The sequence below is a fragment of the Copadichromis virginalis genome, linkage group LG4 (genome assembly GCF_057382275.1).
Source record: "Copadichromis virginalis isolate Kocher_CV1m ecotype Utaka linkage group LG4, C_Virginalis_male_GT1.1, whole genome shotgun sequence".
Taxonomy (NCBI): Eukaryota; Metazoa; Chordata; class Actinopteri; order Cichliformes; family Cichlidae; genus Copadichromis; species Copadichromis virginalis.
The window spans coordinates 33,389,518-33,412,106 of NC_140621.1; the positions used below are offsets into that span (position 1 = coordinate 33,389,518).

General features: G+C 42.9%; 1 protein-coding gene across 1 annotated transcript; it reads left to right on the plus strand.

Moving 5' to 3' along the window:
* Positions 1-755: 755 nt before the first annotated feature.
* On the plus strand, positions 756-18,576 carry foxk2b (forkhead box K2b). The gene is made up of 9 exons (XM_085455020.1): positions 756-1,304; positions 10,891-11,085; positions 12,175-12,328; positions 13,355-13,501; positions 13,598-13,791; positions 13,885-14,087; positions 14,194-14,439; positions 16,126-16,326; positions 16,971-18,576. Exons 1-9 carry the CDS (start codon positions 1,024-1,026, stop codon positions 17,171-17,173), a joined length of 1,824 nt encoding a protein of 607 aa, XP_085311146.1. The 5' UTR covers positions 756-1,023; the 3' UTR covers positions 17,174-18,576.
* Positions 18,577-22,589: the final 4,013 nt, after the last annotated feature.

Genomic DNA, 22,589 nt, shown 5'->3' on the forward strand with positions numbered 1-22,589 from the left:
CCCAACACTCTGACCAACTGTGTATTCAAACCATTGATATGTTAACTAACCTTGGCTTTACCTCGTGGATGCACCCACAGGCTGTTAACACCTAATTATCACTTCGCACCCGATCAGATGTCTGACAGAGACATTGACTGGTCTCGTGCGCGCCTGTGCCAGCCACTGTTTACAAACAAGTGGCATGCAGATGGAGGGGTCATTCACCTGCAAACCGTTACAGCGCGGGGCTACAAAGCTGCAGCAAACCAAAATGAGGTCTGCCTGTCTGTGATGGCCGCCAGATGTGTGTACTGATTACAAAGCGTAACTATAATCACTTAAAAATATATCTAACCTCATATTACAAAGTAACAAGATGCTGCAAAGGAAGCGTTGCGCAAAACCAGGCGTGGATTCTGTAGTGGAGGAGGAAGAGAAACGGCGCATGGTGGCTTTGCGCTGATACCCCTCGCAGACCGTGCCGAGCTAAATCCTTCAAACTCCCACAATATAAGCGTCAGATTCTCGCCCTGGATCCTCGATTAATCGATTATATCGACGCACACTCGCAGATTATAGATCATCGGTAGAGGGGGTGATTGCTGCGACTGATTGCACGTGTAGACCCATCGATCCGCTCCTTTGCTCGTTTTTCGTCCCCCCGCAGCTTGCAGCTCTCCACCCAGCCATATGGGCCCCTCAACCGACCTTGAATCTGTCCTCGGATTAATTCTCGCGTGTGATTGGTCGGAGACGCGGAACCGCACCAGCTTCCCTGCTCGTGATTGGCTTTTAGCGCTGTCAGTAAAGCCATATCCTCCCCTTGCTCGATTTGGTAGCTAGCCTTTCTCTCGGCGGTGGGTCGGAGCCGCTGTCCCTGGCCTCGCATGTTCCCCTTTAGATTCCTGTTTTGAATTTGATGCCCCTCTTGTAGTTTTGCTTTATTTACACGCGCCTCTGAAGGACCACAGTCGGGCGTCCGTACTCCAGTGCTTTAGTTTCCCCCTGGTATTTTTGGCGTTTAGAGACTTTAACCCGAACATGGCTGTGGTGAGCGGATCGTCTGGGCCGGTTGCCCGGCTCGAGGGCCGTGAATTCGAATACATGATGAAAAAGCGCTCTGTGACCATCGGCCGGAACTCGTCGCAGGGCTCCGTGGACGTGAGCATGGGCCACTCCAGCTTCATCTCGCGGAGGCATCTGGAGATATTCACCGACGACAGCACCGGAGATTTTTACCTGAAATGTCTGGGTAAAAACGGGGTGTTTGTAGACGGAGTGTTCCTCAGACGGGGCGCCCCTCCTCTGCAGCTACCACGAATGTAAGTTACCCCTCTCAGTGAACATGTGGGCTCCCATCTGCAGCAGCCAGGCGGCTAAAGTTAACAACATTGGGTTTATGTAGGCTAGCAGTGGAGTCGACAGCACCACGTGTTTTAGCATGTTAGCAAGAACCCCGCATCCTGTTCCCAATGCCATTTTTCTTTGTTGACATTTTTGTTAGCAGCAGTGTTATTTAGCCGCCTGCCTAACTGCCACATTTCAGCCATAGTTAGCTAGTTAACCTAGTTAGCTAAAAATAATCAACTTAACTCGTAGCTACGGGGACGCTGTTGTTGACATTGAATGGTAGTGGTTTTTTCTCTTTCTGTCACGTGGGCACCCTTAAGCGAGAAATGCATTCTCGTGATACTGTAAACATCCGTCATTTCGGCCATGTCAACACGTTAGTTAGCGGTTAGCTGTAGCCTCCCTGTACTTGTGAATGGAGCTTCTGTTTGACCCCTAAACGTAAACAAACCTGGCGTCCCCGCCCTGTCTGCTCACAGCAGCTCAACCTGCAGGACCTTTGACCTCGGTCCGCACATATGGAGGTCATGACAGCTGTGTGTGCCATCCAACTGTTAAACACGATATTCACGTCTTTTCTGACATACATTGATGTCCTGAGAGGCTGGTTTCCGAGTTGCAGGTTGTAGCCTGCTTCTCGCCATTGTTTAACTATTAGGCTTGATGACGTTGTTTTCTTGTGAAATACTCTATCAGCCAGACCGGGGACAGGTCTGATTGGTACTTCAGTTTGGTTTCTTTGTTCCAGTAAATCCCTGTATGAATGTAGCCCATGTTGTTTATACAGACACACTTACAGGTAATATTTTTTAAGGCATTATTTTTTGGGGGTACTGATTTGGCATTTTCAGAACTGGTGAATTGGCTATGAATTATTAGTAATTATGGAAACTGATAACTGGTATAAGGACTCGATACACATTTCCAGTTAAACCATTCCTCAAAAAAAAATTATATAAAAGTAATATAGCAAGCTTAAAAATATTGCCTACAGTCTACTAATATAGAAATGGTAGGCTAGGCTAGCCTCCAAATCATAGGTGGAGCCCAGCCTTCACCAAACGTTACTGCAGGAAAGTTCATTATTCTGGATTTCAGTGTAATGGGGAAGCTGTTCAAAAGGAGCGGGGTTGTGGAGCTGCATGGTCACATTGTGATGTTTATTGCAACTTCATTGATAACCGCTACCTTACCTTTAAACACAGCTCTGCTGAATGTGCTATTCTGGGCTCCGGTCTTTTTACCCCTGACATGTACTCATTCTGGCAGATTTGTAGGAGCTACACTGCTGACCAGCCCAGAGTGGGGACAACTGTCTGTTTTTTTGTTTTTGTTTTTTTTTTCCCTTTCTTTTTTTAAATGCCAAATATTGAAATATATATGCCAAAAACCAGCCCTAGCCAGGAAATAGCCATACCAGTAAATCAATGTTTTAAATGCTCAGTTATGGTTAAAAAAAAAAAGTCATTTATTGTTTAATTTAATTGGCCAGTTCCCAAAATGTGCTAGTTTTAACGATCATTCCTTCATTTGTACTGATTCGGTTTTCATAATGGTGTCACTTTATTTTGTCATGTGATTATTTACTTTATTTACATTTTTTTTTCTACTGATGAATGAAATCTAAAATATATATGAATTTTAGAAATGAAGTATTTGAAGACATCACCTCGAAACGTTTCTGATCTGTGAAGAGACCCAACAATTAAAATAAGTAATATTTTAATTACTATCCGAAACTCACCTTCAACATAAATATTTGTTGCTGGACACCCTTTTTAAAATTTCTATACAATAATATATGTAAATCTCTGAAACAATTTGGTAAACTTTGAAAAATATATGTAGAGTATTAATTTTTAATTTTAAAAATTGCAAGTTTGTGAAATGTCTTAAAAATGTGCTGTTTTTAGTGTATTGTATTCAACCCAGATTTTTCCAAACCTTACCTGTGCTGAATACCATCCATACTATAGTCAGTAAAAAACATAATTAGATAAAATTACAACCAAAACTAAAACAAATCAGTTTTAAACAATAAAAACTAGACTGAATTGAGTAAACCCAGTCTGGAAAGCAACTGAAACTAAAGCGAATTTAAAACAAAATGTCAAAATGAAATGATCAGAAAATACAAGACTAAAGAACTTTTAGTGTGATTTTATTTTGGGTGTAATTTCAGCCTTGTAAGAAGAAGAGAGGGAAAACAACGATACATATTTTTCCTTGAACAGAAAGTATTCAGTCAGCCTTTTGCGTGTGATTCGGTTTAAAGAAAGAAAAAAAAAACTCCTGGTTTCCATTTTGCCAAAGCAGTTATCTGGGATTTAAGCGTGCCAGAAAGTGTTTAGTTTATTCACTGCAGTGCCCGGCAATGTCGACAAGCCTGCAAACTTCTGCCAGCTCTGGTCAGACTTTGCACACTGCTCTCAGCTATTGTGCAATATCTCAATATGAAAACATGTTTTACACAACACGGACTTGTTTTGACTTGAAACAATTTCCAAATTGTCCCTTTGCAGAAAAATCTTTTCTGCAGGCATGTGCTTGAAAGCTGAATACATTTCTGCACTGCTCTTTTTCGGCAGCATACAAATAGGGCTGCCACGATTTGTCGACTAGTCACGATTACGTCGACTATCAAAATCGTCGACGACTGATTTAATAGTCGACGCGTCGTTTGAAACTTTGTACGATCACAAAAGACGCAGGAATAAGTGGCAGGATTTAAGAGTGTAATAACGGACTGAAACAGAAGATGGCAGCATTGCATGTACAAGGATGTCAGCTACCGTTAAACCCCGAAGAAGAAGAAGAAGCAGCCGTGTCCCAGAATTCATAGCGCGGCCCAGCGCAGTTTCCAACAATGGCGGCAGCTAGTTAGTTTTAATGTTACTCTTATTATTCTTTCTGGGTCACAAAATAAACGTTTAACATATTTTCAGGCGAGAATGTAGCTGTGTAAACCTCAAATATCGGCTCAGTTTATCAGGACACCGCATATTTTCAAAAGCGCTCCGACGTTTTCGGAGACGTCTGTTACCCACTAGCTCGTTAGCGAGTCGGGGGCTAGGCTCACTAGCGCCGTGAGAACACCGGACTCCCCGCAAATCGTTTTCAAACCCACCGCCGTCTTTCGCTACTCAGGTTAAATATATATGAGTCACTTAGATAACTTAAAATGTTATTGTTTGGCTTTTTTTTTTTAGTATTTTATTTGTTCCTGAGTAAATCAGTTTGTCTGAGATTAAAGTTATAGTTTTTACACAGCTGAATAAACGTGAAGCAGACAGCTGATTATCAGAAGTGTGAGATGCTCCAGAATATACTCCAGTGTCCTGTTATATTTTAGATAGCAAGGAGTTTATTAAACTTCACCGAAACAATCTGCAAATTTCATTAAAATTTAATAAACTATCATCTTGTCTTTATTTTTAGTTAGCACAGACCTTAAACACTTAAAGCTGTAAGCTAATGATAGTTATATAAGAGCAGATGCTGCTGGTGCAATAAGCTGTAGTTTTACGTCCAATGGATGATGATCTGATTAGTCGACTAATCGCAAAAATAATCGGTGACTAGTCGACTATCAAAATAATCGTTTGTGGCAGCCCTACATACAAACATCAGTGCATTCCCAAATGTAAAAGGCCTACAAGGATCAAGGAAGGAACAGCAGGGGTGTCAAATTCTCATATTGATCAGGCCAACTGTGAGCTTATAATCGCGGTTAATACGACTTCCATGAATGGAACACCACCCAGCTCGTGCTCACGTGTTTTAAAAGTAACCTTCATGTCACAGAAGACCCTTAAAAGAGCCTCGCTGCCCACGATAAGACGGGTGTAGCTGAGGAAGCAGATTGACAGCATGAGAGAACTCGTAGAGCCGCGGCTCAGGGGACAGGTCGGTTGTATTCCAGGGATTCCTTTTTGGTGATGTAAACGGAGTGAACAAAAAAGCAACAGCCTTCCCTTTCCCATCCTCCCTCCCCCTTCCCTGTCCTCTCCCACACCCCAAAATTCACTCCAAGTTGGTGCTCTTCCTGTCTTCTTTTGTTTACATTCTCTTGTGCAGGCTGGGTGGGGGTGAACATCAAGCGAAAGTCTTCAGCGAAACCAGCTTTGTTTGTTGCCGTCCTCACAGCTTAGCAGCGTAGCAACTGAGCATTTGGAGTTGAAGCCTCATTATTCACACAGAGGAAAATGAGAAAAAAAGGTTTCTGTGATTGCATGTTAGAAGGGGGGTGTTGGATACCGTAAACAGCTTTCCCCTCTCTGAGCCTCATTCAGACTGTGAAAATGGATATTAGAGTAGCCGAGGTGATTAGCACTTGTTACTTTGTGTCTTGCAAACAATGTCATTTTGTTACCTCTGAAATTAGGCCACCTCTGATCATTTCAAACAACACAGAAATGTTTGATATTTTTCTAATCTGTTTATTTAGTCATGAGCAGAAATGACAGATTGATTCTGATTGGATGTTAACGTTTTTGTTCATTACCTAAAATTCTTCGGAACATATTTGAAACTTACCTGCTGGTCCTTAAAGTTTATGTCACTACTGTGTCTGTGACTGGCAGCAGTTTGTCTGGTAAATGTGACGATGTGTTAAATCCTCTCAGCATAGTGTTTGTGGCCTGCGTTCATCCTTTTTTGAAACTCTGTAATTTTACTTGTGGATCAAGAGTGAAGTAGCCCCTGTCATCACAGTCCATACCTTGTACAGCGTCTGGGTTCATTCAGTGCACTTCAGAATCTTAACTGCACGTCGCTGGAAGCTGATGATAAATGCGTCTGTCGAATGCTAATTGGTTGACATGTGGGCAGGAAGGGAATGGGAGGACTGTGGGGCGGAAGTTTCCGAGATCAAAAAATACAGAATGAAAAGCACAGACAGTGGCTGCAGTGAACATTTGAAATTCAGCTCTTTTATTTTTTTTATACAGTAGCTTCGCTCTTCTCCACGGCTGGCTGATGGACCAACAACAGCACAAGTACGAGAGGCCCACCGACTGGTTGTTCCACATACTTTGCTCGCTGCTTCCATCTCTGCAGGTACACGGCCCATCCCCCGACTGCTAACAGATAGCAAACGCAGTAACCCTGCTGAACTTAAATTCCTCGTAAGCCAACTTTCATCAGATTGGTTACCCTTAGCAAGCAAAAAATATGAACAGCAGGTAGGTGGGGGTTTCGATTCGGGCAGCCAGAGCTGTCATCATATTAGTGATAACCCTCACTAACATCATACAGAGCTAAAAGTAGGACAAAAGTTCATTTTTGGCTCCAACAAATAGTAAGCACATTGACATTGGCGGCAATTTCTGTTAGCATCCACAACTGGAGCAGTCTCAATGTATGTATGACAGGGGGAAAAAAAACATTAATGGTTCCATTAATGTATAAATGCTGTTATAGCGCCATGGAAACCTGTTGTTATGTGGTCAATGTTAGTGCTGTGGAACTAGGTCAAAGTTCAGAGTCCGGCTGGATTTACACTTCTGCGGGAAATCTGTCCCAACTTGTTGTTGTTACCAGGTCCTCGTAACCTTACATCACAACTGTTAAGTTATTGTTGCGTGGAAATTACAGCGTAGGGTTAAAAGGAGTTTCGGGCTACAACTTAGATTCCTTGCTGCTGCATAAATTATGTGACTGACAAACTTTCCCGACACGTGCCATGTACGCTAGCTGCGTGTTGCTAGTTTTTCTACTGCTACACTTTTAAAGTTGTGCACCGCGATTATTAACAACAAACACTGGTTGCTTGGTTAGAGGCTTCAAGACCTCCTTAACATGTTTGCTTAACTTCACCCCCCAACTGGTCGCGGGAGATGACCGCCCCTCCCTGAGTCTCGCTGTGCCAGATGATTCTTCCTGTTAAACGGGAGTTTTGCCTTCCCACTGTCGCATAGTGCTTGCTCATAGGGAGTCATTTGATTGTTGGGGTTTTCTCTGTGTTATTGCAGGGTCTTTACCTCACAATATAACCCACTGAGCTGATGTTGTTGGAATTTTGTGCTGTAAATATCATCAAATTGAATTGAACTTTGGTCAAACAGTACCTTAAAAATACTCCCACTGTAAATTAAGACATTTGTTAAATTATCAAAATGGTTTCCTTCTATACTACTGCTACTTTCTGACCGTTGATTAACCAGCTGATTAATGGCCTACCTGTGCAGTATAGAAAGCAGAATAAGTATCATATATATTTCAAAATGCAGCAGTGTTCATTGACAGCAGGATGGTGTGCAGCGAAGACAAAGCAACCAAATTATTTTTAAGATTTTATGATTTACTGATATATTTAGATTTCATTGTTCCCACCCTGTCAGTTGCTACTCGCTGAAAGTGTCTGATGTTTATTTAAGGATCTTCTATATCTTTAACAGATCTACAGGGAAGGCACAACCCTTCCTGGAAAGGGTGCATGAATAATCAAAGCGTCCCCCCTCACCTCACCAGCCAGGCTCCAAAAAGTGTTTCAGTCTCCTCCTGTTAGCGACAAAGCTAATTTGAGATGTAGGTGTCGAGGATAGAGTTCTCTCAGCAGATGCCAGCTCAGTGAGGGCCTGGCAGAAAAAACCCTGCTGTGCCTGGCAGACTTCAGCTAAGTAAAATGTGTCCCTGCACGGTCTCCAGGGCGTCAGGCAGCCATTTAGAAGAGTTCTTTCTAATCAGACTGTGACTGCTGCGAGACCTCCTCCTCGACTCTTTCCCTTCATCTCCTCTCGTGTACGGCAGCCGTGAAGCTGCTGTCAAATCCAGAATCGTTTCATTAAAAACATCCACTTGAAATCTTAGTTTCTAAGATTTTTTTTTTTTTTTTTGCACGAACTTGAGCGTCAGTCATAACTTCACGTTCATAGATTGGATTAATAGTAACTGCAAGGTTTTATATTCGTCTGTCTTTTCCTTGCTTAGGTGGTTGCATTGTTTTCAGTCAGAACACAGCTTAATGGTGTATTTATTTCCTGACCGAGTGTTGGACCGCTTCCCATCCAGTGTGTTCTTAGTCTTACTTCCCTTATTTTCCAATTTCTGTGTCAGTGAAATTGTCTTTTCTTCTTCTTTCGTCCTTCATAGCTGCTACAAATCACAAATGAAAAATTTTCAATGCAGGTGTTAGGCAACAGCCAGCCGGTTGGTGAAACTGAGGTAATCCTGGGCCTCGGTGAGGCCTGCGGTTCATCCGCCGACTGAAACGGCTTGTTTTAGCTCCTCTTTTTAATCACTCGCTTGTGATTAAGCTGCCCCTCGAAAAAAGATTTGAACAGTGGGTGAGTGGGGCTTCTGTGCTCACAAACAGAGCTGTCTGACAGGGAGCCGTTTGGGTCTCATTGGGATTTCTTGTACATATGTTGAGACTTGGTAATGTCCAGTTGGTGCATCTGGTCGCTTGAGTTCAGAACCAACTTTTAAGCATCAATAACAGAGTTGAGCAACACAGTGGCCTTACCTATAGAGATTTCCCTCATGTATCGAAGACGTGCCTATTAGGCGACTGGTGAGGCTGTTGGCCATTGATGTAAGTTAATGTATGGTTTAAATGTGACTTGTAATCTTAAGCACTAAATACATCTGAATACATTACTCTTGTTGCATTAACCAGGCAGGTGTGTGTTTGTGATGGGCTGAAATGAATTGGACAAAATTTAATACGTTATTATAAAAAATGGGATCTACTGCAGGTGCCACTCCTGAACTAGATAAAGACTGAATGAACCAACAGCAAGAGAGCCTAACTGTGATACCACAGTTTCAATAATAAAACTTCAGTCTTTTGTTGAACACTGAACGGTTTCCCAAAACGCCTGATTACTCCTCGGATGATGTTCAGCAGTATAGGGACGGATGTTGAAAAGATTGTATTGATGCCATGTCTTTATCAGTTCTGGATAACTGGTGTAACTGTTTGTATTTTTATTAGTTTTTTGAGGTGCGTAAAAGCCCCGCTGCCACGATCAAAGGAATTGGCAGCCTTTGATTCCCATGGACTGGACCATCAGCAAAAGCAACGTTGTTATTATATATGTATTTTTGTAGTAATGAAAAGAGCAGCGATAACCTCGTTCACTAAGAGAAAAACAGAACATGTAGCAGATCTAACCTAGAATCGAAGAGACCACAGTCGATTGAACACTTCCTCATTTGACGATGCACCAACAACAATTTCTGCATTTCCTGCAGCGAGTTGGAAGGCAATCTGGGAAAATAAATGAAGGCTGCAAGGAAGCTGGATAAAACAGATGAGTGAATTAAGTCCCACACTGTTTGCATATTACATGTGGCTGATGTGACGGTCTTAAATAACTTCCTGAGCTATAACTGCTGGGATTTTAATTAATAATTACCCGTCCAATATTTAGTTTTGTTTTATGAAGCAGGCTTTCGTGTGTGCTGTGCAAACTGTGATTTTCATGATAGTCACTGTATGGCTGTATAAGGCGTATCCTCAGAGTTCTCGGAGGATCTCAGCCCATTCATTGTTGTCAACTCTCACACCCACAACTTCTTTTTTTTTTCCCCCCCAGACAGTTTGAGGGTCAATGACATGCTCATTCCTTTCCTGTTCCAGCAGCACTCTATAACATTAGTCCCTCTTGTTCTTCATATGCAGTTTTGTATACGTTGTGTAACTGTTTATGTAAACCAACACTCAGTATTTCTGTTTATCCTGTAGTTTAAAATAAAAAATCTGAAAATGAGTAAACAGCTGTGAGATCCACAGCTGTTGGGATTTCTTTAGATCTCCTATATCCGCCAGTCTAAAATTCACAACCTCTGGACCACACCTGTCTGAATCTTTGAACTCCTGCTGCTGCATCATGTATACAATCACACACTCAGCTGTGCAGTCTGCCTGTACAAACCTTTGTGAAAGACGGGGTCACGCTAAAGAGTTTGCTGAATTTGAGTGTGGTACTGCAATAGGATGCTGCTGTTGCAACAAGTCTGTTAAATTTCTTCACTCTTAAATTTTTTCTCTTTGCAACAATAAAGCTCAGAGTTGATCGTGGAATGTCTGAGGACCAACGCAACTCCACCAGCACTCTGACTCTATAAGCGCAGAGCTCCAATCCTCCGCCGGCATCGGCACAAAAACTGTGCTGGGAGCTTCATGGCTTCATGGCGTGTGGCTGTTCGTGCTGCATCAAAGTCATTGAGCAACAGATGAATCGTTAAATGACAAAGTTTCTTCTTTTTTTTTCCACTTATTTCTTACAATTTAAGGAATCGCATTGACAGATTTCTTTCATTTGCTACAGCAACATTTCCCAATCATGTTTGTAAAAGAATTTGAAAATATTGAAGACTTACTGTTGTAATTGTGCTTCTTCTTATGTTGTGATCTCTGCGATTCAATGTGCAGTTAAAACTTCTGTTCATTGACAGACGTTGGCGTGCTTTATGTGTAAATGAGTTTGAGCGCTGAATAATACCTCACAAACCTCTAAACCAAGAATGTCAGAGGTTCATGTCACCTGTGAATTACAGTTTTCATTGACAGCTGCTGAGTTTTTAAAATTCTGTGGGTTCCCTGTTTTGCAGGTGCACGTTCAGGTTCCCCAGCACAAACATCAAGATCGCATTTACGGCCCTGTCCAGCGGGAAGAAAGTGAAGCGAGAGGCGCCCGAGTCCCCCGTGAAGCCAGTGCAGCCCCAGATCTCCCCGCTGACCATCAACATTCCAGAAAACATTGCTCACCTAATGAGTCCTCTGCCATCGCCTACTGGCACCATTAGGTATTCATTACTGGAAATGATGTATTCAGCAGTAGATGTGGGATTGAAGTCTGAATTTATTTTTTTTTAAATGGCTTAAATATGCAAATTCTAATGTGCCTCACAGGTGAATGCTGGGTATTTAACCAGAGTGCATATTGCATAGATTTATGCAGGAGAGAGGCGTGTTAATAAGAGAACCCTGAATTTAAATGTGGGAGAATTCAAAAAAATGTGTTTTTAAAAAAAACTGAGTTGACCCGACACAGGCAACGATGGAAAAGAGTTAAAACTGGGACAAACTCTCTTACGTGTAAACAAACTTGTATGTTTGTATGTACTAGAATTATTTTAATAAGCAAAAATCAATATTCAGTCAATTTAACTGAAGATTACATTAGTGGCTGATCCTGGATCAGTGCACAGGGTTATAGAACGCTCTCCCACGCTGCCTTAGTTTACCTTAAGGTGTCAGCTGACCTCGACATGTTCACTGTATATTGATCAGCTTAAGCTTAGTCCTCCAGCCACAGGGCTCGGAGAGGAAAGCGGATCCATCTCTCACACTCAGATCCTCTCAGCCAGATGGCTGCTTTCTTCTGACATGTACGCCATCTGTAAAATGTAAACATTAGTGTTCTGCTGTTAAGAAACAAACATTTAGACCGACGCTCGAGGCAGCAGGTGCTGTATATGCAGGGGTCGTGAGGCAGTGCATTTTTGTTTGGTGCACCCGCATCTCCAGAGCCAGACATGAAATATGCAAATCATCCTTTACATTAGGCCTGTTCGCCCCCTGGTTTTTCACACTGTTCACCAGATAATTAGACTTGATTAAGGTTTTAAAGCTGCGCTGCTTTAGGCCTGATTGTGGTGATTGCAGTGTTCCCGTGCGATCTGGGTGGTAGAGCGATTTGCATAGATGTCGTCGGAAAGCGTGTCACTGCAGCAAAGACTGCGGATGAGCAGAGCCAGCGAATGTAGTGACACCATTTCTGAAAAATACCAGGCGCTTATGTTGAGGTTTAATCCAAACATAATGTTGGCTGTTTATGCTTCAGCATAAAATCTCCTGGCAGCTGACTGTCCTCTTTTGTTTTGTTGCTGCAGTGCTGCTAATTCCTGCCCCTCCAGCCCTCGGGGTGCGGGCTCCTCAGGCTACAGGATGGGTGGTCGCATGGTCAGCTCTGCAGAACTGCAGCTCATAAACGACAACTCCCAGCCTGAGAACGATAAAGAGGCCTCTGGAGGGGACAGTCCCAAGGTGAGAATTCCCAGCCCGCTCCAAACTTCAGCCTTGGTCCAACATTTAATCACTTATTTCACTTTCCTGCGTCACACTTCACTTCAGACTATGTAACTCATTCCTTGCTAGATATCTTTTATGGATAACATGCAATAGGGCATGAATATGATTCTTGAAATATAAAATTATAATCCTTTAACTCAAAATGCAAATTATTATTGATGTTCACTGACTTGTGTATGTGTGATGTGTGGTGATTTATAGTGAAACAGCTTGAAACAACCTTTTTATTAACCTGATGGCATCTGAATGCCTCCTGGTTCGACCCTGAATTAGTATGCGAGTGTATAACCTGCGATGCACAGTTCGTGCTGGCCTGCAGGCTCTCTGCGGATGCCCCCACGGGATCAACCGTTAGACTTGAAGCCAACAACCAACTGTTGCATGCCTCTGAAAGCAGATGGTGAGAGTGATAAAGGCAGCTGCTGGCAGCCATTAACAGTCCTCCTACAGGTTCACCTATTAACACCTGATGAGTTTAACTTCTGACCAAAGATTCTCTTTTGGTCATCTCAGCTGCACTAAATGGTGACGAGCTTTTAATTTACAGCTTTTAAAGCCGCTGCTGTAAAAGAAGCAAACATGAATGTAAAGGTGGAAACTAAGATGAAGACGCTGTGACGGTCAGATTAATGAGATTGAAGCATTTGTCTCCTTTTCTCCTCCTTCTTCTTTTTCTTCTCCTCCTCCTCCTCCTCCTTCTCCTTGTCCTCCTCGGGGCTTTTGTCAAACATTACCAGCAGCTGAGGTTATTTTGCAGCCTGCAGCTGTCTCTAGTCTAGTTTCTTGCATACCTTCAGCATCGGAGCTGAAATCTATCACGACGCTCCGTCGCTGTGGGAAAAGTGACGCATGTCTGAATGACAGTCACTTTAGGAGAACCAGCAGTGTTATGTATTCATGTCTGTTGAAAGCTTGCTTCATGTGCGCTGCACAGGTAATTTGCTCTGGTGTCTAAATCTGCGTCCTGTCCCTTCCCCACAGGACGACTCCAAACCTCCGTACTCCTATGCACAGCTGATAGTCCAGGCCATAACGCTGGCTCCGGACAAGCAGCTCACACTAAATGGAATTTACAATCACATCACAAAGAACTATCCTTACTACAGGACGGCAGATAAGGGCTGGCAGGTGCGTTTCTTTGCCTCAGTGTACAGATTCCTCAGAGACGGTCACACACGTGACCTCAGTCATCAATAAGTAACTCGAGACTGTTCTCTGTTGCAGAACTCGATCCGTCACAATCTGTCTCTGAACCGTTATTTTATCAAAGTGGCACGGTCGCAGGAGGAGCCCGGCAAAGGTTCATTCTGGAGGATAGACCCGTCCTCGGAGGCCAAGCTCATCGAGCAGGCCTTCAGGAAACGAAGGCCGCGGGGCGTCCCCTGCTTCAGGACCCCACATGGACCCCTCTCTTCCAGGTTTGGCTGCATCCTCCCGTGACAAATTTAATGGTACATTTTAGCGGACGTGGTGTGATTTTTCTCATTCCAACAACTCCTTCTGACTCTCAGGAGTGCCCCGGCATCTCCCAATCACTCAGGGGTGCTCTCTGCGCACTCCAGCGGTGTCCAGACCCCTGACAGCCTTTCCCGAGAGGGCTCCCCAGTTCCCCTGGAGCTGGAGACGTCCTCTGCTCCCACCCCAGTGTCCACCACAGCAGTCCAGCCCAAACTGGCAGTGATCAAGGAAGCACGCTTTGCACAAAACACACCAGGTGTGAGACGACACTTTGCGCCACACATACTGACTGCGCGACTCTTTTCTGTTTCTTGTTCGATGTGTTAAAACTTCTGTGCACCTCGATTTTTTTGCTGTGCCAGGCTCGCCTGTTAACAACCAGCCGGTACTCATAGCAGTCCAGCGTCAGTTACCTCAAACCATCAAGCCAGTGACTTACACCATGGCCTCCCCAGTGAGCACCAGCACCTCCCAGCCCACTGTCCAGACTGTCCACGTCCTGCAGCAGATCCCCGCAGGGTCGCTCAGCCCCGCCACTGTCATCGCCCAGCCAGCCACCATCATCAAGAGCGAGACGCAGGAGAATGGAGAGCACACAGAGGTCAAAGGTGAGCCAGCAGCTAGGGCATTAAATTCTCTACAAGGAGTGTTTTGGCTTTGAATTTTGTCAGAGTGAAATGCTTGGCTTCTAACCCTGCTTCAATTCTTCACCATATTACACAATATTACCTTAATCCAAGACTTGGGGATGGTTTCCCGAAGAGAGATTTTCCTTCTAACCATGTAAAATAAAGATTTCCTTCATCAGTATTAATAACTGTTGTTAATTTATTACTAATTTAAAGAAGATTTTGGCGAAATATTGACCTATAATGAAAAGATGAGCAGCGAAGGAGGTGCCAGACTTCAAAAAAGACATGGGCGCCATTTTTACTAGCTTGTAGCATTCCTACAACAAGGGACACCCCACTGTGCTCTGTGGGCCCGAAGATGCCGAGGGTCACCGTGATTAGCCACATTGAATCTTTTTAACTAATTAATAGGCTGGATAATTTAGTGGCTTTGCTCTTAAACTTTTATTCTTCCACAACTCAGAAACAAGTCATGATTAAAAATATGATGGACTAATATAAGCGACCAATATTTAGACGGTTCATGAAGTTGTGTTTAATTTGAGACCCTTTAATCTGCAGGGTTATCTCATTATCAACAGCTAAAGGCTCTGATTTCATGTTGATCCAGTTCCAGCAGTTTCTAACACGCGCTTTCATTTTTAGCTCATCCAGTCAAAGGATTGAGGTCATGTCATGGCAAAGTGTCCATCTGTTTGTTCATTTTGGCTAGTTGTGCAACACAGTCAGTCAATGACAAGAGAATCTAAAGTAAAGGAAGATTTGCATTAACCTGCGATGGAAGGAGGTAAAGTTTAAGTCTCTACACAGACTTGTACTGTGCAACAAAATGAGTAATCATAATAAAATGACATGAAATTAAAGGAGTTAGTAGCAGAACCAAGTTTAAAAGACTAACTCTTTCCACAGGAAGACATTTGAGCCCCGCTGTAGCCTTAATAACGAGTTTTGATACCTCAGTAGTTTCTGGGTTTTTCCATGGTTAGCTGCAGAGACCACCATCACTGACCTCTGATGCAAACACACTCGCGTTGTTCTATAAGCACGTCTGATATGTGACAAACTCAACTTCAAGGGTTACTCCCAGTCTGCTTCCAAGCGCTAAAGAGTTTAGCATCTCAACCAGAAGCTTGGAAATTCAACAATCTTGTATTTATTTTCTGTGACAATATTTCTTGAACCAGACTTCACGTCTTCCAAAGTTTCACTTGGTTAAAAGAAGCAGCTTTTAAAACAGTCATTCAGCTGCTGCTGCCATTCATGGTCGCAGTATTTTTGAATGCATCAACTTTCTAATCGGATCAAGTGATCCGATTAGAAAATTTCTCAAAAATGTGACAGTCTAATCTGAGATTCTGCCTTTTTTTTAACTTTGACAGTTGTTTGAAGTCACATGATCAAACGTGTCATGTTAAGAAAGGTTGGGGGGGGAAGCCCCAGGATTTGGCACAGCTTCATGAAAGTCACCTCGGTGTTGTTCTGAAAACTTTTCGCTGTTTGCTGTACCCCAAACACCGAGCGCCTCAGCAGATCTGATCGCTTGCACTCGGTGTTTGTTTGGTGTCACACAACTGACTGAGCCCTGCTCATACCTCATTCTAACACTTGTGATGAGTTTCCACCACTAAAGCCGGTGTTTGTGTTTGTGTTCCTCATCCTCAGTCAAAGTAGAGACGGTTCCTACCATCACCTCTATAGGTCCCTCCAGTCGGATCATCCAGAGCTCCCAAGCAGCCACCCCCCTGCAGACTGTTACCATAGTTCAGCAGGCCCCCATGGGTCAACACCAGCTGCCTGTTAAGGCCATCACACAGAATGGCACCCATAGCATCACCACTGCCATCCAGGGACCCTCCAGCTCAGGTGAGACACAGGAACACTTAGCAGGGACATCAAGGCTGGTTCAAGTCGAGATGTTTTAGATGCTTAGATGGAACTGAGACATTATTGCTTTTACGTCTGGTGGTGTATGGGGTATGAAGCTTAGAAACAAGCATGCTCTCTTGTTGCTTTTGGTGTAATGTGCCAGAATAGCCACTGGACATTTAAGCAACTATTCTTTTCCTTCTGGATTTTGACATCTGGATGTTAGAGGACAAAATAAAAAGATAAACTAACGCTTATTTTACTGAAACCTGTTAAATCATCTTTATAAACATGACCACAGCATCTAGAGGGAGAGATCCCTAGTGAGGCCTCCAATCAGAATAAAGCATGCTACAGGGGAGGGGGAAGTGGGCTGGCTTTCACAAAGGCTAATAAATGAGAACTATTTTGAACAAACCACACAAATTGAAGTTAAACACGAGATCCAGCAGCAGCGTCGCCACAGAGAATTTTTCTGCCTCCTCTGGATCTGAAAAGGTTTTTGGTGTGCTCACTTGCGGCAGCTGATCCAAACCACACATCCCACAGGCCTTCTGCTTCTAGATGTTATTGAACCACAGCTCAACAGTGAAGTGTTTCCTCTTTTAACCCTCGTCTTCCTGCTTGTTTCCCCCAAACAGCCTCAGCTGTGGCAAGCCCCCTCCACTTGCTGGCGGCCCACGCCTCCGCCTCGGCCTCCCTCCCCACCAAGCGGCAGAACGGGGACCAGCCTGCCGAGCAGCCGGAAGCCAAGCGCAGCAAGTCTGAAGAAGAGCCTGCCCCGGCCGGCGCACCAGATTCAGTCTCGTCGGCAGCTAACGACCAAGGCAGCCAACCCAACTAGTTCGTTTCCACACGCAGCGCGCCACCACCACCACTCGCTCCCCCTCCTAATCCACAGTTTCTCTCTCTCTCTCTCGTCCTCGTTGTTAGTTTTGTTTCTCCTCCTCCTCCTACCACAGCCGCCCGAGGTGCCAAACGGAGAAGATTCTGTTCCTTTTCATTTTGGATAATCTTGTTTTACACCATCAAAGATTAACTAAAAAAAATTGTCTGCCCCTTTAAAGACTGGAATGTGGGTTGAGAAGAAAATATAGGAATGGGACAAAGGTGAACTTGTAGGTGTCCCACCCCCCTGAGCCCCTGAAACTGGAGAGTGACTGAAGCGAGACCACAGGAAGCCTTAACAACAATTAACACTTAAGAGCTGACCTTTGACCTCAAGTGATCCCACTAGGAGAGGCCCTGACTCGGCTCAGGCTGGATGCTGCCTTTCTGCCGCGTCTACCTCAGAGCGGATCGGAGACTCCGGCAGCCAACAGAGAACATCTCTCCCCACTGACCCGTCGGGAAGCGTGACGTGACCAACCAAGCGGCGAGCGCGATGAGCATTCAGTGGTTAGATTTAAAAAAATGAATTTAAATTAGACTTTCAGAAAGGGATCAACTCGGAGCCAATATTCCTGAAACTCTGGCAGCTAGCCTCTCATGATACTGACCTTCCTTAATCGCAGCTGTACGTAGATATGCGGTATTTTGTTGTTCAAAATGTGGAGCGTAGGGTCTTTGTTTTTGTTTTGTTTTTTTAAACTGTGTTTTCACTTACCTAGAAGAGAAATAATTTAATTAAAGGAAGCGTACAAAACGGTGAGGTCGGTGACATTTCGGTAACCAAGATAGAAATCTCACTTTCGGTTTTGTTCTTTTTTTTTTTTTCTTTTTTTTTTCCTGTTCAGTGAAGCAGTAACTTTTTTTCATAAACTTTATTTCCCTCGTTCTGACATATCCGTATGAAATTGCTTCGTTACGCCTACATATTTTAATACGTGCACAGATAACCGATATAAGCATATGAAATCTCCTTGTGTAGTTCCAGATGTTGACCTTGCATGTGTCCGACAACAGATGTTGTTAAATGTAAATTGAAGAGGAAAAAAAAAGACTGCTTTGTCCCAACCAGACCTGCACTTAATTGAATGTTTGTGTTTTATTTTCCCTTTTGTTTTTTGTTTTCTGTTTCTCCTCACACCCGCCGCCGCCTCCTCCTCCTCCTCCTCCTCCTGGTCCTTCCCGGCTGTGTTGACGTTGTGGTGTTGGCTAACCCCGCCCAACCCCCCCTTTTGCTTAATTAACTTTTGCTCTGTTCTGGTGAACCAGCGAGTCTTTTTCCTTTTTATTTTTTATTTTTCTTTTTTTTCTTCCTGATTGTACATGTTTCAACCAACAGTAAAAGGAAACAAAAATGTTTGTTCTGCTTCAGTGGAGAAATGCTTTTTTTTTTTTTTTTTTTTTTTTTTTTTTTTAAATAAATTAATTTAACGTCCTTTTTTTTTCCCCCTTATCTTTTGCTTCCGTGGTGCATCTATATAGTGTGTGTGGTTCTTTTCCCCTTTCAGTAAATGGTAAACAATGTGGTTATAGTTCCACTCCTCCACCAGGGGGCAGCATTGGAACATCTTTAAATATGTCAGCTGGTGAGAAAAGCATGTTTATCGTGTTCTCTAACATATTAGTGCTCAGTTGGTGACCTCATAAGTCTTGAGCCACTCCTCCTTTTTTGTTGTTTTTATGTTAAGAAAACGGGGAAATAGGTTCTAACATCCATTGAAAAACAATATAAGACAAAAATCAAGTTGTTCATTTGACCAAATTAATTCTCCACAGCACCACAACTCTTTCAGACAGCTTCCTTGTAATTTAAGTACTCATAAGGAATAGCTCTCCAGGCTTCACTGACATTCAGCCTCTTTGGATGTCGGCTGCCTTTTGTTCCGTTCTAAGGATGATCCCACACTGCTTCAGTAATGGAGGTCCAGGCTCTGGAAGACAATCAATGACTGATGGCGTTCTACTATGCTTTTGTTTTCCTTTTTTCTCTATCCAAGTACACTTTCACTGCATTTTCAGTGGGTTTGGGGTCATTGGGGCAGCTCTATTTTTAAGCCTAAAAATGTGGATGAAAGTCTGACAGATCTCTGGGTTCATAATTCCATCAGTTTTGACAAATCTCCAACACCACTGACTGAAATATAGTCCCAAACCATGACAGAGCCTCCATGTTTTACAGACAGCTGTCAGGAGAGCTAGAACAAACACTGACTTTTGCACCTCTCCTGACTTCATCATCTCTCTAGACCTATTAATTCTTCTTCAGTCTTCCACTTGTCCCGTTTCCTCAATTTTCTATCTTTAAGGACGTGCTATACACAGATGTCAGAGTATGCTGTTTGCTGTGGACTTCAGAAATCACATTGTTGGTGAAAATACTATTTTATGTCTATCAAACCCAAAAGGTTTGGGGGGGGGGGTGTTGACTTTTGTCTCAATCCCTTAGTCCTTGAATGATTCATAGATTACTGTTAAGTGGCTTAACAGGACAACTCCTGAAAATGATCAGGTACAAGGACTGGACTGAAGATGAGTGAAAAGTAGCCAAAGAAAATCTTTGAAAGATCTTCAGAAAGCCTGAAGAACTATTACGGAAGACCACTCAAAACAAAAAAATTAAAAGAAATTAGACGTTAGACTTCATTCGAAAACTGTTCCTTGGAAGCAAAATCTACAGAAACGAAAAAATCCATCAGAAAACGTTGGTTCAGGTTACTTTATTTGGGGGTATTTGGTTTACAGTATGTGTCTGAGCCATCCTCATATGCACATTTTCCAAAGGAACAAACTGGTAAGGTTAGTATAACAGTGGAAAACCAAATTATGCACACAACATTGTATTAGAAAAGCTTTTACGTCACCAGAACTCTCTTATAAAGCAGTCTTCTGCACTCTAGGACTGAAATCCTCTGGAAGGAAACAACTGACACTTGTGCCAAAAAAGTGTTCAGGTAACCGCGGCCCAGCTACTGATGTTTTTGCCTCGTGTACAGAGATGTTGGGTCAGGCTGTGGCACACCAATCAAACCCTGATAAGAAACAGAAACTGCAAAACTGAATGCACCGTGACACTAAATGAGGTTCTGAAGGGTACTGTATTACAGAGAGCTAATAATATGATGTTGGTCAGAAATTAATACGGTATGCTTCACGTGTTTTAGCATGCAACCTTAACCTTATCAAAAAGTATTTGATAAGGTTAAAGTTATTTAAACCACTCCAACTTGAATTATACAGTGCCCAGTCTGGACAGTGGTATCCTTAAAATGCTTCAATAATTAAAGACCAAGATGGTTCTTTCAGCAAACACATGGCAACAGTGGAGAGGAAGAACGTCCTGAACAGAACTATTCTCAGAGAAAGACTGCCAACTACTGAAGACTGAAGGGATAACTCCAACCAGGATTTAAAATCTGGGACTCAGATGAAACATCTTCAAGAAACTTAAAGATGTCCAGTCGCTTTTCTTTCCAAGCTCCTTAAAATACTGAAAACAGAAGATAAAAGTTACTGGAATACACTCGGGACAAGGAGAATAACTAAAGGATGGTTCAGTGTAACCTGAACTCTAAGCTTTAATCATGAAGGAAAGTTGGAGATGAACCAAAGAAAAGTATTTTTGTTGTAGGATGGTGGATGCTGTAGCCTTTTCCAAGATATAGGAGCCCGGATGGTAAAAAAGATAAACAAAAGGGCAGGAGGGGGGGAGATTAAATCATGTTGCACAACCAAACAAAAATTTTGTGACAATATTTTGTCTAAGTTTCTGTTGCCAAGGATAAAATTTTATAACATAATTTAGTGCAGCTGAGTCAACCTTTGGGTTAGTTTGTTTCCAAACGATATTAAAAACTAGGGACTCAGTACACCTGATGTACAATACGTGACGTTTCCAAGAACAAAGACCACATTTGAGCCATCGCACACATACTGTAGGTGTTTTAGGTGAAACCGAATCACCGACCAAGGAATAAAAATTCCTGGTTTATTAGACTAAGAAGCAGCAGAGCTTATAAAACATCTGCTCGCTGATGGTTTGTTTCTGTGTCGATGTTGTTCTGACGCCCAGGCAGCGGTGAAACAATTATCCTGTCTGCGCCCTGCAGAGTTCCCACATTCCTCCTTTGTGATGAGGAGCTAAATTAAGCCGCTTTGTCGAAGGTGTTTCCTCACTTGGGCTGCCTTGTACTGTCTGGTGTAGACAATGCTGTGCAAAAACACTTTGTATCCTCCTCCACGGTGCCCTTAACTAAACTTAACTGTATTAGAGAGAAATTGGGTTTCTAGCAAGACACTGATGCAAATATTTGACCACAGTCACTCTGGGATTACATCAAAATAAAGACGGGTTTCTGAACAGGATATATGCACTTTTAAAGACACAAAAACACTGAACAAAGTTGAACACTTGAGGCTGGTTCCTAAATCAAGTCAATCCCCACAATGTGGTTTTGCTGTCATGTGACTGATAACCATCTAAGATAAAACAAATAATCAATTTTAGAGGTTTGACAATCGAAGTGATGATGTAGGGTCTGGTGAATAAAACCCTACAGACGCAGACGTAGAGACCAGTCGGTGACAGCACTATCAGCCCTACTGGCTGGCATTTGGTTCCTCGAAGTTGCTGCCTGTCATTCTCAAACAGGATCAAACACCAAAAGCATCCATACGACTGTTTTGGTCGTAGCAGATTGCCAGATTCAGATTCAGCAGCATAATACAGTTGGTGGTTATATCATGTCAGATATGGCAGACAGCTCTCAAGCAATAGGTGCATAACATCATATGAGACGTTTTGAGCTTATTATCAGCTCATGTTATGATTTTTCAATAGCAGATTTGTTCAGGGGAAGTTATTGGTAGAAAAATCCTATCTGAATGCAAATGCTAGTTGGGTGTTTCATCAGCTAATACAAGCATACTAGCTTATGGGCAGAACTACTCATTTTAGCCAATAAATCAGTCATAGCCAACACATATTCAAATCTGTTGCTCAATCCACAAATGCATTTTCCTCACAGTTACAGCTACAGTTGCCTGGATCGTCACATCTGTCAATCGAAGCAGCCTAACTTTACACCTTACCAGCATTCAAAAGGATACACTCACACACTCTGCAACTCATAGAAGCCAAAACGTTTTTTATACAAGACTGTAAACATGTTTTGGACCCTCAACAATAGTTTAGGTCTCTTTGCGTTAGCTTTGGTTTTAGCTCAGGATATTGCTGTTTGGCATAAGCGCTTCTCTCTTAGGATTTGTGACATAGTGTACATGCAACAGTGCAACATGAGAGTGCAGGACAGACTGACTGCAGGTCACTGTGTGTGTCATCAGTTATGTGGAGGTTGTATTTTTTAAATTTTTAA

Coding starts and splice junctions, on each gene's coding strand:
- foxk2b (XM_085455020.1), top strand. CDS start 1,024: ATGGCTGTGGTGAGCGGATCGTCTGGGCCGGTTGCCCGGCTCGAGGGC. Junction 11,086..12,174: donor TCGCCTACTGGCACCATTAG/GTATTCATTACT, acceptor TTGTTGCTGCAG/TGCTGCTAATTCCTGCCCCT. Junction 14,088..14,193: donor CTTTGCACAAAACACACCAG/GTGTGAGACGAC, acceptor TTGCTGTGCCAG/GCTCGCCTGTTAACAACCAG.